This window comes from Larus michahellis, chromosome 6 (assembly GCF_964199755.1).
Source record: "Larus michahellis chromosome 6, bLarMic1.1, whole genome shotgun sequence".
NCBI lineage: Eukaryota > Metazoa > Chordata > Aves > Charadriiformes > Laridae > Larus > Larus michahellis.
This window is the reverse complement of record NC_133901.1, coordinates 30734084-30756084: the sequence shown is the minus strand read 5'-3', so window position 1 is coordinate 30756084 and position 22001 is coordinate 30734084. Positions and strand designations below refer to the sequence as shown.

Genomic DNA, 22001 nt, shown 5'->3' with positions numbered 1-22001 from the left:
AGCTTCTTTGTATTTTAGTATCCGTATGCTATGGATGAGAAAAGATAAAATGTCCCAGGACTCAAAAGGATGATCATGCCCAGAGACACCTGATAAAATGAGTTGTGGTCATGGGAAGCAAGAATTTTTCCCCTGCTCTCACTTTGGAATTGAACTGAGAAATCACAGAACTGCAGTGTCTGAATCTTTCATCTCCTTCCAAATGTTGTCTTTTGTCATTATACAATTAGCCTTTCTTCCATTTACTGTAAGGTGAAAGAGAACTGGCTCTGACAAAGAGCTGCTACATCTTCGCCTATGGCAGACTGATCACATTTGAAGTTACATCACTCAACACCCAGTGGCTCCATCTAAAAAGAGTGATGGATTAGCCATGCAGTCAGCTATAATTAATACCTGAAAAAAAAAAACCTTGTCAAGTCTCTGTTCAAATATGTGATAAATGGAATCTGAAAGATCAAGAAACTTTCCGATGACGTCTGTTCATTGCCAGGGAAGAAAAACACCATCAACTGGAGGGCAAGACTCTCAGAACAAGGACTGTTTCCTCAGTAGAAAATGTAAAATAAGAATTTCCTCCCAGCACTCAGCCCACATGCACCTCTACACAAACACGTTTTCCTGGGTTTTATCTGTCTTGCTATCAGAGACACCAAAGAACCAGTTTGTTTCTGGGTTAATTGAGAACCAGTTTTTCCACCCATCTTTCAATCTAACCAGCAAAAGCCACTACTTCTCTCCCTATCAACCTCAAAAATATCAGTGAACGGTTTGCTCAGCTGGATTGAGCACTGAATTCTCTGTTCACCTTAGCAATCAGTTTCACATTTGGGACACATTCCATCACACTAAGCCACCACCTGACGCAGATGCCCTCTCTTTCCCCTAGAGATGCTATTCGGCCCTGCCTGAGGTCCCTGAGCAGGTGACCCTTGGCTGCACAACACACAAGCATTGGCAAGACCCATCTGTGTCCAGCTAGTCCAGGAAACCAAGAGGTGTCTACTTCACACGTGAATTTGGAGTACCCGCAAACACCTTCAACCCTGTGGCATGTGACGACTGCCACCTCACCGCAATCCTACACCTGCTCATCCCCAACTGCATTCAACTGATAGAAAAAGCCAAGCAAAGTGGAAAGTATGACGAGGTACTGCCCGCTGCAACTCTGTCCTCTTCAAGCAAGAGACTTCCATGGGACAGCAGCACAGTGGCTTGGTCCTGGTGCATGTAGGCAAAGCCTGAGAACTGAAAGGACCGGGGAGACAGACCACTTGTGAAACACGCTGATCGCTTTCGTGTGGCAGAGCCACAGTTCAGCCCTTCATGCTGATGTAACTTGTTTCTCTGCTCTGCACCGTGAGAGGTATCTGCTGGGGAAGTGGGATAAAAAAATCCTGACCTTAACTGGGCCAGCAACAAACATCAGAAACAAAAAAGCACCAATTCTTAGTCAATAGCTCTCAGTAATAAATGTGAGAGGAAGAGAACGGTCAGCGTTGGCCTAAGGCGCTGGATTTGGCCTGGGAATCAGGAAAAGACTGTCCTGCCAGCTATGCCACTGACTCACCGCCTGAGCTCAGGCAACTGCTTCACCTCTTCATGCTGTTCCCATCACCTGGAAGGATGGAGCTGCCCCCCCCCCCCCAATACTTGCTCGGAGGCTGGCAGATGAAAGCAACTATTGCTGTGTCAAACTCCGTCTCAAAATGAAAGCCTAAGACCCCATTTTTTTTGAGGGTTTCTGAACTTGCAGGTCTATTTAAGAAAATGCAAGGGTTAAGCTGTGTTTGTTTAGAAGAAAAACACTCATACATGACTGGAGAACTTGAATATCTGAGCTAGGGGCTGGAATACTTACTCCAGGAAGAATAAAGTCATAAGCCACTCTTGCATTACTGATGGTAAATTAATGCCAGAGCACCACTGTGTGGGGAGCTCCTTCCCGGCTGTGTCTGCCCAGACATCTGGCTGTGGTGGCTCCCAGCACGATGCTCTACAGCCGAGCCCTGCGCTCCAGCGTCCGACTCCCCCCCTCCTGCCTGAGCCAGCTCGACCACTTCACCACCTGCTCCTGCTGGGACACAGCTGCTCAGCTCTAAAAGAACGATTGGGGAACGGCGGGACATGTGCAAGGACATCAATCCTGCTCACACCCCTGGGAGGACTTCATTAAAATCCCAGGGCAAAAGATTAGATCCTGAGGGCTTTCCACTCAAAATCCTAATTTAATCAAAATATTTTAAAACCTACTGGCAATGCACACATCTCCATGCAAGCAGAAAGATGCTCAGACAACGCAGACCCCCTCCATAACACGATCCCGCAACGTCTCCTCCCCGCGCGCATCCTCAGTCTGTGCGCAAATTGCCCACCCTGAGCCAATAGCCGTTCCTGACGACAACGATGACATTTCATATTTGCCTGCAGAGTACCCTGTTCCCCTGTGGTACTGTAGGAAAGCCATTTCAAAAATCATTCCTACTTTGCTAACGCACCTTTGCAAATGCATTTCAATTACTCCTGCAGGGAAGAGGAGTATCCCCCAGTAGAAAGCTGCAGCCTTAGATGCTCATTCTGATGTATTAACTGGGGCTATGCAAAAGACAAAATCCCCAAAGGAAATTAATCTCCAAATACATCCAACATCCCCCCAGCTGCCTTATGTATCACACAGTATAAGCAACTGTCCATAATGATCATATAGCACCTGCTGTCCCCATTCTGGGTATCAGTGATGTCTCTTTAACCAGACATCAAAGAGAAGGAACAGACAATGGTGGAATTGTGATGGGAAGTGAATAGTGAAAGCTCCTTGTCAGTCTGCATTTCCATTTATCTTACAGCACCGTCCATACAGCCCACCCTGCCTCTGCTGTCACGTTCATGCACTGTTGCTCTAACGGCCTCTTCAAGAGGTATCGTTAGTTTTCAGGATTCTATAAATGCGCTTTTCGGGTTTTTTCCTGGGCCAAAGCAAGTGCCTGGGTACACACCTGAACCTACCCTGAGGGAACCGAATCCAAGATGAATTTGGTACCGACGTCACATCCAAGGCAATGAGCACCAGGACTTTCTCTTTGAGACTGGCCAAAAACCCAACAAACCAACGCTCCACGGAGAGATGCAGGGACAGCCAAGAGTCAGGAGCTGGAGCAAAGCCATTTGCTCCTCCCTGGAAAGGTGCGTGCTCCGAGGGTGTGCAGGGGTAGCGCATACAGCAGCCGTGGCCAGAACAGGTAAGCATCACACCAGGGAGTGCTCGAGCCAGGATGTCCTTCCTACCCCCACAGCGTTTTAAGACATAAATTCAGATCATGTTAGTATGGAAAACAATATTATATATGTACAATATTAGAGCCCTTTGCTCTCCCATCTAAACAGTTCTTCCAACCCAAAGTACCTTCCATTTTTGTATTAATATATTGCATTTTGCACATAATGAGTGTTTAACCAGGGCAGAAACATTTACTACTTCCACACAGCAAGAAGAGAAGACCTGAATGATTACTATACAGATACGAGGCAGCAAATATGACAAAACAATTTCCCATAATTATTTCCAGCGCTCATTCATATTGGAAAATTTTAATGGTGATAGTAATTAGTCTCTGGCCCTTGAGATTTCCAATTAAATGGCATTAGCAGGAGCTAGTGTCTAAAAATACGTGTTTCTGTCCTATCGCATTAGCCACAACTAAATACGAAATTTCCCAACATACAATGGCACATCCTGCACGTACAATGTCCTTCTTCCTCCTCGTTTTCCGTGTGTGGATGGCTTGAGTCAACTTCTCAGAGCTGTTTGCATCAAGGAGGCAGAGTCGGTTCTGAAAGCTTCAAAAACTACACAGAGATGATTAATATACCTAGCAGGGGTGTTTCGGAGCCGGCGCTCTGCACGCATTCTGGTGTTCGGAGTCTTTGTGCTTGTTTCCTGCAGCAGCAATACTCTATTACTTCAGGAGTCCCACCGACCTTAATTACACAAAGCTATTCTCAAAGATCTCTTATCTCCTTATCCCCAGCAGCTACTGGAGAGGACCGCAGGTAAAGTCTCCAGCGTGGTACAGAGCTACAACAACACAATTTTTACTATCTTTAAGTTATTCAAAACAATAGAGACCCACCGGGAAAAGCAACCCTTGCTCAGACGACGAGACAGTGGTATGGCACACAGGCTGGCAGCAAGCAGAAGTGAGACCATTTCACTAGCAATTCAACCCTTAAATTTGCGTAACGTTCTCATCTTTGCCATTTTAATCCTTTTTTTCTTTTTTTCCCTTCCCTTTTCGCACACACCTGCAAAGCTGAATGTCTGTTGCGCAGAAAACAAGAGGAAAAGCTATTCTAGCAAACAATTCAATGCCATTAACTGGTCTAAGGCAAATGCATGCACTTTGGGTTGTTCTCGCAATGAACTTCGGTTAATGCCAATGTTTTGAGCACCCAGGTGTAAGTGCGCTGGCAAAGGCAGAATCACCGGCACAACAAAAGCCACCGCTCAGCTCACAGACAGTTGTCATAGAGACAGATCAGCATCCCGGGGTATTCTCATTTTAAATACGCACAGAAACCCTTTTTAACCTGTCTTCTGGTAGGCATCTGTCCTCGTGATTCATTTATAAACTGCTGAGGCCAAAAAGAGAACCATTTATCAGCAGGTCTCCTCTAGGCAGGCTTGAGCTAAGGAGCTTTTCTGCAAACTTGATGGTTTTTGTTGAAAGCAAGTTTCTATCTGATTCTCTGGCTAGTGTTGCTAAAAGCTGTGGTTTGTGGAAGCCATCCAGCTTCAAAGTAACCTGGCCAGGAAAAAAAAAAAGGAAAGTTGTGGGTTGTGCTCACTTTGGTTTTTAAACCAGGTCAGATCCCTGCTCCAATTTACAGTGCGGGTGCACCAAGAGCCGTGAGAGGACAGCACAGGGGTGGCAGTTCATGGGCCTGGGCAGGAGACCGGGGAGGGGGGTAGAAAATATTGTAAATATCTGAACGTGTTTTCTCAAAGCCACAGTACAAGGCACCTCTTGCATTTCCATCTAAAAGCTGCAGCTCCAAAGAGGAAGGAAAAGAAATACATTAATCTCTGCATGGACAAAGTTTCCTAAGGTCCTTAGCCGCTGAAGGTGCAAAGACTTTAAACTTATAAAACTCAGTGCTCAGCTGCCTTCTGGAGCTAGAAAACTGGCAGGCAGCACAGGAAACCATATTCTAGGGAAAAAGCCCCAGAAGGGGCCTATGGGGACAGCAAGATCCCATGGAATGACAGATGTGTGGCTCTGGTTCCAAAGAAGGTCCTCAGACCCAAGGTCCAACGCAGCCGGATTCCCCTACAGACCTCTGCGGAGCCATGAACGGAACCGGGGCGGGGGGGAAGAGTGGCAGGTAGGTAGGTTGCCATGGCCAGGACTGAACTGAGGTAGGAATTCAAAATTACACATCCCCAAAGAGACACATATATACTGACACCGAATCCACAAATCCCACGCTTTCAAGACCACGTGCTATCTCTGTAATAATTTGTCTCAAGGTCTTCTGTGTGACCCAGATAGGTAATTCCCAAGTTATTAAAAAAATTAAAATCTATTCTTCATCCACCGAGCTACAGAGAATCCTGCTTCTAAAATTACTGCTAAAAGATAAAACCATGGGCAAGCAGATGCTGCTCTCACACTAACTCATAAAAATTCAGCAGTGACATTCAAACGGGAAACGTTCCCCTCACCACGGCACAGCCAGCCAGACACTGCTGCATCTTGCTGGAGCCATCCTGTGTCGGGTGTAAGGGGTTCCCTGGCCAAGCAGTATTTCTGCTCTTGTAAAGATACGCCCATGAATGGCTTCATTTCAGAGATGTTCTTCGTTTTGGGGAATAAATCCTAAATTATACAGACGTTATGGGGGATACTGATGTCATTTCAAAGGGGAAACTGAGTCTGGCATGGAGACCACCAGCCCAAGGCCACCACAGCCTGTGGCAAAGCAGGATAGGAGATTCTTCCCCCAGTGATTTTCTTAATACCTACAGGAAGCACAAGAGCACGTCACACTGAAAAATGGCAGGGTGGAGGTCATCAAAAAAAAGTCATCACTGTTCCATCAGGAGTGACCCCAAGGTAGAACCTCTCAAGCATAATGCAATGTATAGGAAGAGGGCTCACATCCCTTGGAAAAAAACCCCACAGGAGTCATCCATGCCCAGCCATCCCCTCCCTTAAACCATGGGATGATCATTTCCTTCACTCACATATTTATTTGGAATGTGATAATTCATTGCCCCTATTTTCCTGCTGGAGTTTCTCTTCCATTGTTCAGGATTTACATTACTCAACAGGAAATCAGTGAGAGGTCCAGCGATTAGAAAGGTGTGTTTCCCATTTGGATCCACCCTTGCTCGCTCACTCGGGGCTGGAAGTGGGACTCAGCGTACAACTACATCCATGGGAACTCAGGGAAGTCAGGGAGGAAAGGCAGAGCGACTCATCTCTCTCTATTAAAAGCTACAGATTGCTTTGTCCGGCCGTATGCCACCGGCCACGTCCACACACCCGTCCCTCACAAACTGTTTGTACTCAGGCCTTACAGGAACCACTTTCTCCTTGCACTGGGGAGGGTGTAGCTTATCAAAATACAACTATAAAGGCAGCACTTGAAAAAAGTAAGTATGGTGAAAGTCTCCCTTGAACTAAAATACTCTTCCTTCTCAAAGACCATTACTTTCCCTCTGACACTTTTGCCAGGGGAGAGAGATTCTGCGCAGCATAAAGTGCCACTTGTGAGATATAATTCAATTTATCACATTGGGTAGGAACTCGGCTGAGTAGGACTCATCCCTCTCTGGTGTCTTTAGCACTGGCTTTTAACCCCGATCTCACAAGTGATGCTCCAATACATTCTCTTTAATGGCTCCTCTGTAGCAGCACAGAACAAAACAAACCACCGCTAATCTTTTAGGGGGTATCACTGGAACAGGACGCTTCCCTGGCCAAATCCTCCCATTGAAAATGTCACAACTGTTTTAATCTTTTCCCTTAGGTTAGTTTGATAACAGGTACTCAAACGGGCACATACGGTGACCGCTCAGCACTACACTCCAAGTGTGACTTGTGGAACGCGGCTGGTGACCTTTCTGGGCCACAGCTCCCAGACACCGTGAACTGTTGTTCCATTTCAGACACCTCCAAGGCTTCCCAGTTAGCTCATCAAGTGCAAAGGCTGGTGTTTTTATGTTTCTCTAGCATTCAGACTGTGCTGGGGAGCAAAGGCCCAGCTTATTAGCCATTGTACAGTAAACCTCAGAGGGAAGCCTCTGTTCCAAAAACTCTGCAGGACTTCTAAGCGGGAGTCTGATTTCCAAAAATTATTTGAATACAATTTTAAGAATGATTCTTTCCTTTGAGCAAGGCATTTCCTTGAGGAAATGCCCTTGCTCCAGGCTCACTTATGTGTGCCTAACCAGTCCTCTCAGTCCCCCTACAACAGATGTAGGCACGATAGCCTTAGACACCACAGTTCCCACACGAGAAAAGTCATCCTAAAGTATACTCCGAATCTCCTCTCCTGAAATTCAAGATACAGATGTCTCATCCTGTCCATCTTAGACATGGGGAACTGAACATTGCCTCCTCTTCACAGTTTTGCCGGAATGAGCCACATGTTCTGTCGGGAAGGTCCCAGATCACAGACACGTGTGGCTCTTTTGCTCTGTAATGACTTCTCTAAAATTAGACTTTCCTGCAACTGGCGACAACACCACAACGCCGAGTAAAATGGAAGGGTTACAACACACCTCTTACATACAATAGTCCTGTTTACACATCTCTGTACACTAGCTTCTTTCTCAGCAATATCCTTATGTTGACTCATGCTCATTTTGCAAAACGAAACAATAGAGCTTCCTTATATTAAGAGATTATTTTGTCTCCCGCTCAGGAAGGCCACTGGGTTCTATCAATTACTGGAACCTCCTATCCACAAAAACTGTCAGAAGCCGTTTCAGAGCAGCTGAACCAGAAACGCAGAAGTATTTTTGCTGTGATAGCCTAAAATATCTGGATCTACTTGTAAAATAGAAGTGACACATACCACAACCGATACAAGATTATTTAAATCACCCTGGGCAGAAGAAAACCTCCTCACTAGTATTTCTTTCTCTGAAACACACCCAACACTTATTAGTATTAGCTTAGATATCATTTAGTCATTTTCCCTTCTCAGGGAACTGCTATGAAAGCTGTGGAAAACGTGAGTATTGCAAGCACGGAAATAAATGTGGAGGATGAGTCTTTCACAGTGAAATGGGCACTAAGGATATCTGAACTGCTTGATAATGAATGACACCATCATGATTTGTTTCACTGTGTAAGTTACTTACCCATTCCACCAGGGTTTTGGGATTTTGAAAAACGTTGCAAGATGGATCACTCCTTAAAAAAACAGGAACTTTTTTCTTTTGCTCGTACTTTACTTAGTGCTTTTGGTACGTAATTTGATGCTGCTTTTAAGAAGACACTGTCACACAGACCCGCGTTTCTATTCCAGCCTTGACTTCTCCCTTTGAGTTTTGATCAGGAAATCCTTAGGGAGTACAACATGGAATTGCTTCACTGGAGCGGGAGCCCCTCAGAGGGGCCAGATTTACTCACCTGGTCTAAGCGCAGAGCACCATCGATGAAGCGCTGCTTGCGGAGGTGCTGAGCGATTCGATGCAGGTTCAGCACAGCTTGATGGATCTCGGCTATTGAGTGTTGAGGGGACACAGGGGGAAGTTCTTCAGGCGAGAACACCTTCCCGGGGCTTTCAATCATACTCTGTGCGTGGTCGTAGCTTAGCTTCACGCAGGAGCAGATGACTGTCCGCCCAAACCATTCATCAAGGATCTGCAAAATTGGAAAGCATAAATAGATATGAGGACTTATTCTTCCAATGTACAAAAGCTTGGGAAGTTGTACGAACACTGGAAGGCAGGACACCAGACCTCATCACTAACCGTGAACTTCAAGTGAAGATCTCATACGGAGGCCACCAGAAGGCCTTTTGCCCATATAGATTCTCTAGTGTCTAATAATGTGTATATGCATAATAAAGTCTTTCCATCACACAGGAACTGCTTGGACCTCTCCTCTACCCGATTTCAAATCTTTCATAGAGCTTGTAAGAGCTCACAGTCCAGCTGTGAGTTGAAAACAGTCAGTTGACTCAAATGTTACTGGGTGCAGGGGTGGCAACAGGCAGATACACACATGGAAAGAAGGATCTCGTACCTAAAACACAGCAGATTGCATTCCACCTCTTTGATTAATACACGTTCTGCAGGGCAGCAGGGACTGGCCCTAAAATACTCTGTTTTCAGGAGTACTGTAGGAACCTCAGTGTCTGACTAGTACTTGTGAAATGCCCAAGTAGGACTTTGGCGGATCTGGAGGAGAGATGGCTAGTCACTGACCCCTTGTTTTTCTGATCATGCCAATGGTCCTAGGCCCAAATTCAAGCCAGGAATCTTTCCGAGCTTCCAAACTATGCTGGAATCTAGAGGAAAATAATCTATAAATTGCTGATAAAATTCTTTCATTTTAAATCAGAAGCCACTCCCATTTTAAACTCCATTATAGAATACCAGTGTAGATGTAGCAATTCAGAATTATTTCTTAAAGCAGAAAGGAAAATCCATTTTCAGCTGAGATATACAAGAGAGTCCAAAAGCTCATCAAGCCAGTGAGAAAGTGCAGAGGGACAAAGGGCAGAAGGCTCTTCAGAAAAGTCAAGAGCGTTGGCATGAGGGCTCTGGAGGCAGATGCAGTCTGTGATAAACCATTCAAAGCACAAGTGCTCAGAGAATGAATGGAGAATTGTAATTCTGCCTTCACTACAAGTGCCACCTTACCCCTTCATCAGCACGAGAGGACAAGGTAAATTCTGCAAGCGATGGTGTCCGGGGAGAACAGCCAGCTCTCTCTAAGACAGACTCATCAAGGACATTGCTTCAGAAAGGCAAACCCTCTTCTTAACAGGAAAGGATTGATCCCCAGGATACCTTTGCTACCTCCCTCCCTTATGCCCCACAGAACGTATGTGCAGTATAACTCAGCAGCTCAGAGCTAGGAGAAGTCACAGGGCACTTAAGCTCATTTCTAATTAGAAAGTGTCCTAACAGCGGCAATGCAGCAAGTGATGTCTTGCTCTGTAAAGTGCTCCAACCCCCGGCTCGTGGTTATTCTGTGTGTGTCCCTTTCTCTATGCCAAGGACAAACAAAGAAAGAGAAGGTCACAAAGCTGGACAGAGATGTTTCAACAGCGCTGGCAGCACCTGCTCTGTGCTCTGCTGCATCCCGCTTCGCAGGGAAAGCCGCCCATGGCTGGCCGGCCCACGGACCGTGGCTGATGGATGGGTGAAGTGGTGTGGAGGAGCAATATCTGGGGCTTGTGAGCTGGGACCTGGAGATTACGACGAATATGCCACAAGACCAGTCTGCAAAGCCTCCCCCATCACAGCTAACCTGGTGCACCCAGACTCCCAGCAGAGTACGAGTATCTCTGAGACATTTCTAGGGTTATGTTAAGGTTTCCCCCAGGCTCTGGTTGCTTTTGAGAAAAAGCTGTAAGTCCCCAGCACATCATATGATGGCAGTCAGTGTGGCTCAGCTGAAACCCTCCCATTAGCACAGTCCCTGGCGGTACGGGTCTCTTTGAGGGCGTGACATAGCTGTGCATGAGGCTGAGGACTTTCTCCACGCACGGAGTGTCTGTATCACGTCCTGGCTGACGACAACAGTTTTGAGTCTGGAAGACACATTGTTTGTATAGGTTGTTTCAGACTGAAGCAATTTCTTTTCTTCGCTGGTGGAAGGAACCAGCAGGGCTGTGCTTCGAACATCAGCAGGCAATGACTTTAAAAGAACAGTTGCATCGTTTGTTTTCAAATATCTTTCTGTTGACTGCATCTGAACAAGAACGTGCTACGTTGTTCCTATAAACGCCCAGCTCACAGATGCAACAATATGGTTAACGCCTCTGCCCTTGGAAAGTCATCTCAGACACATCATGTCACACTATCCCACTGGAGTCCATGGAGCTGTGTGGAGCGGTGCTCAGGCAACATTTTGTTACACTCATGGAAAACTAGAAGATAAAAAATCCAGAGCCCAAAAGCAACAGAAACAAGAAAGTGCCTGTCTCGCAGAATGGGCTGAGCCTGGCATTATTTTTCTAAAAGAAACAAGAATTAAAAACCCCAACACCTTATCAATAGTCATATTCAAGTGAGGAATACATGTGGCTTTCCCTTGGAAGATGCCTTAGCTCTAGACTCATTTGCTTTGGAAGAGTAACGGTGGGAGCTCAGAGCAGCCCTCACCTCTAGTAGTGCTGTCGGGCTCTGCTCTGCAAGCTCACGATTACGGCACTGCTGTGTACCCCCTGTGCAACCAAGTGCCCTTCAGCCTCATGTGTCCCTCACTGAGGAATGTCCTGTCCTCAATGTCAGCGTTCTCACAGCTTGCCACCACCGGCTGAGGTTCAACAGCCGTGTTGGGGCCTTTGATCATCTCCCTTTCACCCAGCAGAGCTGGAGAGCATGTGATCCTGTTTATGGTGAGAAGAGGCTGAAGTAACACCTAGAAATACAGGAGACACTTTCTGTCCCAACTCACAGATAAGCTCTTACAAGAATGCCCCGCTGGGCTAAAGCCCTACAACCACTTTTCCTCTTGGAAAGAGTAAATTCTCCAGCCTTCACGTGATACCCAAATCAAGCGACCTCAATTGAGATTGCAGTCCTGAAAAGCCCCCTAGGAGAAACCAGTTTGCCGAGATGGCCGCAGGCAGTCTGATTTCCAAGGGGCAGCGTGGTCATGGCCCAGACCACGGCTCCTCCAAAGATCAGCTCCCTGAGCAGGTGTAAGGCAGATGCTGCAGCTCCTCTATTTTCTCACTGGTCAGACAGGGCTGGTCTGAAAGCTGCTTGAAAAGCAAATAATGTATATATTGCAGGGGACAAGAGATAAGATTTAATTAAAAGCTCTTTTTCATTAAGACTTGACTATTAGCTGTTCAAAGACCACTCAGTGTCAATAAAAGGTCCACCAAGTAACTACTATTAGAAGGCTCCATGAGTAATCCTGCTGTCACTAGAGGAAGCGGAACACTTTTCACAGTGAACAAATAAAACCCACCTCAGTGCCACAGCAGGGACTCGCTGGAGAAATACAGATATAGAACTGCAAGTATATTTTGCTAAAGCACAAAACAAGATTCGGTATCCTTTAGAGCACCATGGACAATAATAAAGATGTAAAGTTAATTTTTGTGAAAAATTACCAAATTGGCACAAGAAATACTCTCCACAGAGAGAGCCGTGCGTGAGCACAACGCTTGTTAAAAAAAATATACAAAATTTCTGAGTACAAAAAGTGTACTTCGCATGGATTGGAGAGCCCTCTGATAGTGGCAGTCTTTTGCCCTGCTCAATTAGCAATTTGGTGATCACTGAAGAGATCGTTAGGGTTACAAAGAGTGTGGGAGAGGGAGAGCAATGAAGACCTGGGGAGCGCTGGCAGGCGGCTGACGGCAGCTCACTGCACTGACAGACAGTCTCCACAACTGCTCCCTGGAAATAACATATGCAGAGGATGGAGCTGTGCCTTTGCTGAACAGCTTTCACTCTTTATTTGGATGGACGTAATTTGCAGCTCTGAAGAAGAATGAAACAGTCTGTTTACCAGAGAGGCCACAGAGGGATACTGCCCACATCCACTGCATTGCACAGCTGGCTTGGAGCAGGGGGAACATCTGGTTCCACCCAAAGCATTAGCTGTGAGGTGCTGCTGGAGGTAAGACATTAAATGGATGGGTGACCTGGGAAGGAGCGGGAAATGCTCTGTTCCTGAGATCATACAAATATTCTTCCTTTCGCCACCAGTTTGTGAGATTATTCCAGCTGGAAGTTCCACAGTATCTCATTGGTAAAATAAGATACAGGGACATTCCTACATCCTCTAGTATTGTTCACCAACAAGTCCTCTGCTACCCACTCGGGTGTTAAGGGATGGCATTTTTACCACGTGTTTGCAAGAGCAGGGGCTGGCCACCGAGGGAGGACTGATCAGCAGGATGAGTGTCTGCTACTTGAGGTACCTTGCCTTCTGGAGTCACCTTCCACATCACAGAGAACGTCAGCCTATCTCGCATGGGATTGAGACTGCATAACTCCTCACAGAGCAGCTTGGGAAGCATCGGGATCACCTGGAAGAGAAGAGAGCCTTAGTGAGATAGGGGCTTTTAGTAGAGACCTGCCTGTGGCCAAGTTCCCTGACCAGTTGGTAAAACAGAGGCTCAACAACGCACAAAAGGAGACAATGCGTTAAACCTTCAGGATCACATTCTCTGTAGCAGAAGTGGCTGCGTCATAGCTCTGGGATGCATCACCCGTGCCAGAGCTACATTACATGGCAAACAGCATGCTGGCACACAATGAGTAACCCACCCAAATGCTCTGAAACGAGAGGAAGTCAGGCACGGCTAAGGCCACCAACACTCACGCTAGTCCCATCCATCAGTGAGACCAGAGGGAGCTGTCAGCCTCTAACCTGGGAATCATTCCCGGCACTCCTCTCCGAGGAATGGATTAAGCCCCCTGGAGCATCCCGCATCCTCAGTTATGCAAACACTTCACTCTGCAGCTTTTAAGGTCACAACATTTGCTCTGTTTCCCACTTCTTTCCCACTGCCATTTTGGCACTGGGGAGCATGAGGAAGACTCAGCACATCAGGAAACAATGCTGAAGAAATACGGTCCTGGCAGTGAAGAGCTGAAAAGCTTGGATTTGGAAACTGTGTTTTCCGCTTTGCCACCGAAGACCGTGTAACCAAGCAAGTAATGGAAGTCTGCTCCCTGTGAAGCACAAGTGAAACGTCTCCCGTGCATAAAGATTGAGCCACGCTTTGTAGAACAGACAGGAATGTCTAGATGTTGGCAAGATAAACAAAAGCACCTTTTTTATGACATTAAACATGGTGTTTGCAAACAGAGGGAGAGCAGTTATTGTTTTACTATACTCAACTCTGAACGAAATGTCAGCCAGCAGAAATTTCTGGCAGGGTTTTTTTTTAACCTGTGTCTTAATTCCTTACAACTAATCAATGTTTCTGCTGCTGAACGCTGAACTACCAAACTACGAATTACTCACCTGACTACAGCAACAAACCAAAAGCTTTGGAGCATATTCTCACTAGAGCAAACCTCAGCAGCTCCAACTGCTTCTACCTTCCCTGAGTTATTTCCCAGGTGAAGTCTGCACTAAAGATAATATTTAGCAGCTGTTTAATGAAGCAAACCTAATTATTAGAGTTTCACATTCTCATTTCCTTTCTCATTATTTACCTTTGTGAAGAAGCAGTAACTGCCCTCAAAGAAAAACCACATTATTCCTCTTGTTTATTTTGAGCAGCAATGTGGGCTGGTGCATTCCAGAAAAACACAAGAGAGAAGCACTCTGCTTGGTTGACATAAAATATTTTAGCTATTTAGTTTAGGTTCCGTTTTGATCGCTCTATGTGCCACCCTGTAAATACAGGACCAGCAGCAAGCCGACTGGCATGCAAACCCCAGTTCTTCCAAACTCCGTGTGGAGTCTGGTGATTTCAGAGATAACTTTTGCTACCTGGATGCCAGGGGAACAACCGCTCTTCAAAACAGTAGGAAAAAAACAGGCTCAGATGGCCATTTTCTCCTCAAGTGCACGCACTTCGTATTTACCTTTTGCTTTGAAGGAAAGACTCTTAAAATATTTAATCACATTTGCGGTTTGGCACCAGACGGTGGCTATAAATCCATTCTAATTGCAGTGCGTATTAATGCCAAAAGGTTAACTGTACGGGCTGTGACTGTCAAGGAGTCACTTGCAACATGAATCAGCAGCACTGGTTCAGCTGGAAGGTCGCAAGGGCACGGATTACGATAAGCTGTTTCCCGCAACACAAAGGCCGTCAACTCTGTTATTCCAGTTGTGAACACTACATTAACAATACGGGCACATTCATAACTCACAGATCCAGTACGTGAGCTCTGCCATGCTGCCTGGAAGGACCCACACCACAAGGTTATAAATTTAGCATGAGTGGTGCCAACCCATACCAGAAAGGAGAGAAAATAGCTTTACAGACTATCGGAAATCCCTGCCCGCCTAAGATCGCCCATGACCACTGTGAGACCCTGAAGTTCAGGTCACAGTGAACAAAGCGCTAGTAATTTAATAAAAGCTCCCATGCCCTTTTCCACCCAAATTAAAAGCTGCAGTTACTAGCTCTTCTCTCTCTCCCTCCCTCTGTGATTGATTATCTGATAATGGTCTGTACTTACTGAGTATTTCTGTGCCTTAGCACATCCTCTTTCCCTTCGCATCTCCTGCAGCAATAACAGTCTCCTAGAAAAATCCCTACATGAAACATGAAAGCCCATCCACAAAGAACAGCCCGAACAAAACAACAGGATGCTTGTTTTAAGTGTACTTGAGCAGGATTAATATCTGATTCAAGAGGCTATAATTCTATGGAAGGGCTTTCAAGGATGTGAAACACAAGCAAAGCTTTAACTCAGATCATAATTACAGCACTAAACACTCACCAAGCAATTAGCTGTAACAAACCTACTGTTAAATAGGGAAGCATCAACCCACGTTACCCTTCTACAGGAGAGAAACTTTAGGCAAAGTAACTTAACCCAAGCCATGGAGGAAGCCTCACAGGAGAGCAAGAATTCCACCAACCTTTTCCTGGGCTCAGCAAATACGTACATAACGTAAGACAATGTGACCTTGCACTGAAGGTATTTCAATTTTATCTACCTTACTGAATTAAAAGAAGAAACCTGTTTTCAACATCGCCCAGAGTCTTGGCTAACTGCCTCCCTCTGCTTTAACAGCACGATTCCTCTTCGCGCTCCCCAGAGAATAAACCAACCGTCACGAAGCACAGAAGTTTAAGTCATAAATACACATTTCCTTTTTCCTTAACATGATACGGTCACAGGCTGAAAGGATTCTTGGTAGTTGCAAGCCCAGCATTTAATACACAAAGACGTCGCAATTGTGTCACACTTGGAGAGCGAGGTGGTTCAGGAGTTATCCCAGGGGCTGCCCAGAAGGAACTTTTGCAATAGGATTATCTCCCTCTCTTTCTGAAGGAGACACAGGATGAGAGGAGATTTCCCTAAGCAGGTCTTTAATGCCCAGATTTGCAAACTATCAGGGTTGCATAGCATCGCCTCAAATAATCCAGAGGTTGCCCAGCATCTTTTAAATGCTTTGCCCTTCCCGTGACTGTCTGCCAAGAGGCAGCAGCGTCTGCCAGCTGCCCCGTGGAGTGCCACGGCATGCAGGAATCCAGCTGGCTGAAACACTGCCGAGGGATATCACCTCCAGCCTGAAGTGGTTTCCTCAGCAAATTGCTAAGGATGTGCCGACGTTGGGGATCGCATCATTCAGCCTGATTTTACTGCAGGTGGAAATAAAGTCACCTGGGCTTATACAGGGATCATAAACCTGGAACAGGGGGGTGTATAAATGTAGCCGAATCTAGAAATGCAGCTGGAGAGACCCAGCAGGGCTAGGGGAAAAAGCTTTCACAATGAAAAAAAGGACCTACAGCCCCCAGGAAATCCTTTCTAATGAATGTAGCATAGAAACCAGGGCTGAAGAAAGGCTTGGGTGGTGAGAGCTTGTCTGGTTTTCATCCCCCTCTATCAGTCAGACTAATAAAAGACATCATCTCCCCTCACAAACCTAGCAGGGCCCAAGAGATACTGGAAAGGGCGCTTCTTTGAGTGAAAGGCTGATATCCACAATGCTCGCAGCTGTGGGTCTGCATTTCAAATCAAATCGCAGACAGAGGATTTCTCTCGCCCTATTTCCAAGCCCCACATGAAAATCTCCAGCCCTACCGTACGCAGCGTGAGACGTAGTGCTCCGGCATTGCCCGACAGCCCCCGCCACGCCATCGGCTCTCCCCGCAGGCAGCCGCACATCCAAAGCGGTGGGCAGCAGGGGAAAACCAAAGTAAGAGAAGGCACCGCCGGGGCTCGGGGTTTTCCTACACATCGTCATCCCGGCGTTATAGAACACATGGGCCTGTAAGCATGGCTGGCCACACTGCTTAGCAGCTGGCTCCTCTGCATGGTGGAATCGCTTTGGACATGGGAAGATCTAACCTCCTGCTTGTTAGAGCCCTCGGGTTTGTTTTGTTTTGCCTCTTTGGCTAATAAGCGCTTCCAGAAACCAAACGCAAATTTCCAGCCTCAGACTCCTTCCTAGGGAGCTGGGCAGTGCGAGGGAGCATACTGGGATGATAAAACTTCCCATTCCCTTTAAAATCAGAAACATCTGCTGCAGCCAGGACTGACTCATCGGCCAGGTTCAGAGCAGGTTAGCCAGGGCTGCCCCCGTCAAGGGACTCGCTGTAGCAGCCTTTCAAGGAATGGACGGGAAAATCAATCAGTCAACCGAAAGAAAACTGGTTAAGGAAAACACCTTATTTTCACAAAGTCACATGGACAGCTTTGCGTCCCTCAAACAACCCTATTCTGCTGGTGCCCTGCTTCGGCTGCCCGCTCAGGCTTGGTTCGGTTGGTCACGACCACCACTGTTCCAGGGGTGAGCCCTAATCCCACTGCCGGTCCGATGGGGAGGGACTGTATTAACCTAGAGTTTCTGTCGGCTGCTATCCTCAGAGCCGGGAGGAAGACGCTGAGGTCCAACAATGGGGTGGGCTCAGCAAGCCTCTTGCTTACACACTAAAAGACACTCAAAGGAAATAGGCAATTTGTTTATGAGCCAAGATTTCTGCTCAAGACTTGTATCAACACTTCCATGAATTCAGATTTCGAGCAACTCTTTGTTACTTGGCCTGAGATTATCAAAATATCAACACCCTGACAACCTGCTGGTGTCAAAAGTGAATTTCTCAAAGTCCTTGGACTCAATGTGAAGATAGGCTTACAGTTCCGATCTTTGATCTCCAGTATAAAATAGGACCAATAAAATATTATAGGGATTTATGGCTGACCTCTCACTCGAGCTGCTTCACACCTAAAATAACACTATAAGATGTGCCAAAAAAAGAGGAAACTGTTTAGGTTTTCTTGGTTCTTAAAACCTGATACACTCTTATTTCAAAAACGTTGGACTTTTATTAAATAGACTACTAGCAATTACACAATAACTCCCCTTCTGGATACACGGTTCAGGAAAATTAAATATGTGGCTTTATTTAACTTCTTTGGGAGGATTAGCATGGTGCTAACCTCTAGCAGAATCACAGCTGTCTTAGGAAACAGTTCCATCAAGGAAAGCATATTTTCTACAAGAGTCATGCTACCATCTTGTTTCAGACAGCCTGGCTGCTTTCCTTTGCCCGTCCCCTCTCTCCTTTTCATCTCTTGCAATTAAAATATTGACCATTTCATCATCTAACCTAGTTTGCAGTCTTAAAATATATTTTCTGCAGGGCAGAACTGTGGGTAAAACACTAATCCTGACTGCTGGGCCAAGGTAGTTGAAGAGCAATTGAAGATTACAGGCAATAGATAATTTACGTTGGCATTGCATGTGACTGACTGGTAGTGCTGGGGGGAAAAAGCGCTTTGAAAGAAAATTCAATTAGCTTTTGAATTCAACCAGATTTTAAAGAAAAATGTCTCCTTTCTACATAAAAAATCTTCCTTCTCCCTTTAAAAAAAAAAAATCACATGCCTTCAAACCACAGTATTTTGACTTGGAAATAGTGCTACAACATCCTGCTGGACTACAGCTTTGCTGCCTGCAGTGACACCCCCGCTGGCCAGCCCACACCTCCCATAGTGAGCTACGGCCGTTGAGTCATCCATCCATCAGAGGGGGAAGAAGAGCACTGCAGAAGCCAAGGGCTTATCACTGCAGAGACTGTAGGACTGGGAAGACTCTGGTGCCAGAACTGCTGTTTCCATGAGATATGCATTGCTTCCCACTCCTGGAGAACAGCAAGTCACTGGGAACTTGGTCCCGCACTGCAACACCTGTGTGCTTTTGGCCTCGCCACCACCAACCCAGCTGGGGGACCTTCTGCATTGCTGCTGTGGCTATACATAGAATCATAGAATCTTCATGGTTGGAAAGGACCTTTGAGATCACTGAGTCCAACCATACACACACAAAAAAAACCCCAAACCCCTACAGTCTCTGCCACTAGAGCGTGCTCTGAAATATCAAATTTAGACGTTTCTTAAACACCTCTAGGGATGGTGACTCAACCACGTCCCTGGGCAGGCTGTTCCAGTGCCTGACCACTCTTTCAGTAAAGTAATTCTTCCTAATATCTAATCTAAACCTCCCCTGCCACAACTTCAGACCATTTCCTCTGGTCCTGTCATTATTCACCTGGGAGAGGAGGCCAACATTCCATACAGCCCGTACCCACAGAGACGTAAAACCCACCTGTTCACTCAGAAAGCTGTGCCTTGCTATTTCTTCCCAAGGCAAGTTAGAGAACAGCTACTAAAGGTTAACAGCTTGATATCAAACCACTAATTTTATTTCAATAGCGTAAAAGAAATCATTTTATCATCTGGTAAGTGTGGAGAGGCCACAGCAAACTACTGGAATAAGCATCATTACAAGACCCTCCCCGGATAGTAACCCTGGGCACATCCAGGAAGGGAGGGGAAGAATCACTCCTAATCCTAAGTAGCAAGTAGGATATGTTTATTTATTATACAAAAGATACCCTGTCATCCCGGAAAGGGCTGCGGAGACAAGGACTTCAGCCTGACTGAATGGGAGTGTGGGGAAAGGCAGAATAATCTCCTCCTACGAGATTGTCTCAACACTCTTCTTCATGCAGCTGATGCTTAAAGCTGACACGGGACGCTAACAGCCAAGCGTCCCAGCTTCCCTGCACGCATGGTGCCGACAGTATCTGATGAGCACGGAAATGTTTCTGCACATTCAACTGAAAATGAGACAGGCCCAGACAAAACCTGGATGTTTCCTTTCCGATTATGTTAAACTTGAACCTGTTCATTTCTAAAGTTTAGAAGTTAATGTTAAACTTTAACATTTCATTCTGTTACACTAAAATCTGTACAATTTCAAAAATCTTTTCATTCCATGATGAAAGAACATGATTTCTACAGTATTTGGGATACCCAGATAGAAGAAGAGCATGAACCTCCTGTTGTATCTCAAGATGTGAGATTGCACAGGGTGTTTTACACCCGATTCTGCTACGCATCCACTTCTGGGAGGGATTAGTTACCACTACTGCACTGAAGACGAAGGCAAAACTCTCCACCACCACATCTGCAAATTTCAAGGCTGCAGCAGCAAAGCAGATGAGCCCGCTGGGGTCTGCCAGGCTTAGCTGAGGTCAGCACGGTGCAAATGCAGCTACACAGCTCTGTGTCCTGAACCAGCTCTAGATCAGCAGAGTCCCGTTCACACAGAACATCAGTTTGCTCATTTTTGTAGGTTTGCTGCAATAGCAGCCAGATGTTGGTTGTGGGCATCTGAAAATGAACCTTTAAAATGAGTTTATGGTAAATGGAAGACACACTTGTCAGAAGAAAAAAGGAAAAGTTGTCCTTACCTTCTGCACCAGATAGACACTAGTTGCTCTTTCGCTCGCTACTTTATCCAGTGCTGTTTCTTCCAGTACAAAGTAGCTTACATCCGCGATGTGAACACCCACTTCAAAGTTCCCTGAAATTGCACAAGGAAGTCAGTAGGCTGCAGACAGAAATGAAGGATTTTAGGGGACTGAGGAAGAATTAAAGAATTGCATCCAGAAGTCAGTTTTGCAAGAAAAAGTAAAAAAAAAAAAAAAAAAAATCAACAATTTTATGATCTCTGTATTTTCTGCCAGGTCACTTCCGGCAGAGCAATTATTTGTGATGGGTGAGTCCTGTGAGCTATCCCAGAGCCAGGGGTACGGAGAGAGAAAGAAGTACAAGCTACAACATGCAATTTTCACAATTTTTAGCCTGATAGGTCTTAGTGATTCTGCGTATAGATTCCTTTGATTCATTCCATATGACTGCTGGCATATTTAACTCTGGCCCCTCTCCTGCCTCTCCCAGTGCTACCGTAACCTTTTAGCCTTATGCCTAGACCTCACAAAAATGGTACTACTTTCCACCTCTTCTCTCTGAGCTGATAACTGTGGTCTCTCAGGACACTACCAAATTCACAGCCACTGTGGCTACAACATACAAGCGAATACACATATGAGTGAATCCTCAAGCACAGCGGTGGATATGCAAAAAACCTTCAACACCACGTGGATAAGTCTTTCCAACTAAGAGCTTCTAATAGTGAGCCCAGTTTTCATCCCTGTGCTGTGAGACAATGGTAAGCAAGAAACACGGGACCCCACCTTAGAACCCCGCCGGCAATGCAGTACACCATTTCCCAAGCGTGGAGCAGCCGATCACACGTGCTTTTGAGTTTTTGGAGCTGCACTTGTTTCTACTTTACCATGGTTGAGCCCAAATTGCTGCTGGTGACCTAGTCAGTCTTCAATGACTTCATATCAGGCTATGCAGAAGCACAGCTTTCCACAAGCAGAATATTCCCACTGCTATCCTGCCTTCCCTTCAGATTAGCATTTTTATCTTTTAATTAGAGTCCAGTCTAGAAGTGTCTTAATTCAAAAGTTAGGCTAGAGAGAAGTACTACTGAGGTTCATGATGAGGTTTTGGCAATAATTTGGATTTGGAAGTAGTGATCACCCTCAGCTTTGGAAGTAATTAGTACCTTGGTCCAAGAAATTCTGGTTTGCTAATCCTCAAAGAAGCCTATTGACCTTTGTTTTCTCTGGAAGGATGAGGCTAGATTTGAGGTGCTTATTTGTAGAATAGTTCTAAGTGCAGAGGGTTCCTAATTATAACACTTGGTTCTTTAGAGGAATTCACTAATTCCTTGGTATCTATAAATATTTTTTCTTTCCTTCATTTTTTTTAAAAGACAACGTAATAAGATACC

The 22001-nt window shown here is 45.8% G+C and overlaps 1 protein-coding gene across 3 annotated transcripts in view; it reads right to left on the bottom strand.

The window, feature by feature from the left end:
• DIS3L2 (DIS3 like 3'-5' exoribonuclease 2) overlaps positions 1–22001 on the bottom strand; it is a 193903-nt gene that overhangs the window by 57001 nt on the left and 114901 nt on the right. For all 3 annotated transcript variants that reach the window (XM_074590908.1, XM_074590909.1, XM_074590910.1), the window contains 3 exons: positions 20608–20720; positions 13129–13236; positions 8643–8876 (listed from right to left, as the gene is read on the bottom strand). In XM_074590908.1, coding sequence (XP_074447009.1) covers positions 8643–8876; positions 13129–13236; positions 20608–20720 — 455 coding nt within the window. The remainder of the gene's footprint in view (positions 1–8642; positions 8877–13128; positions 13237–20607; positions 20721–22001) is intronic.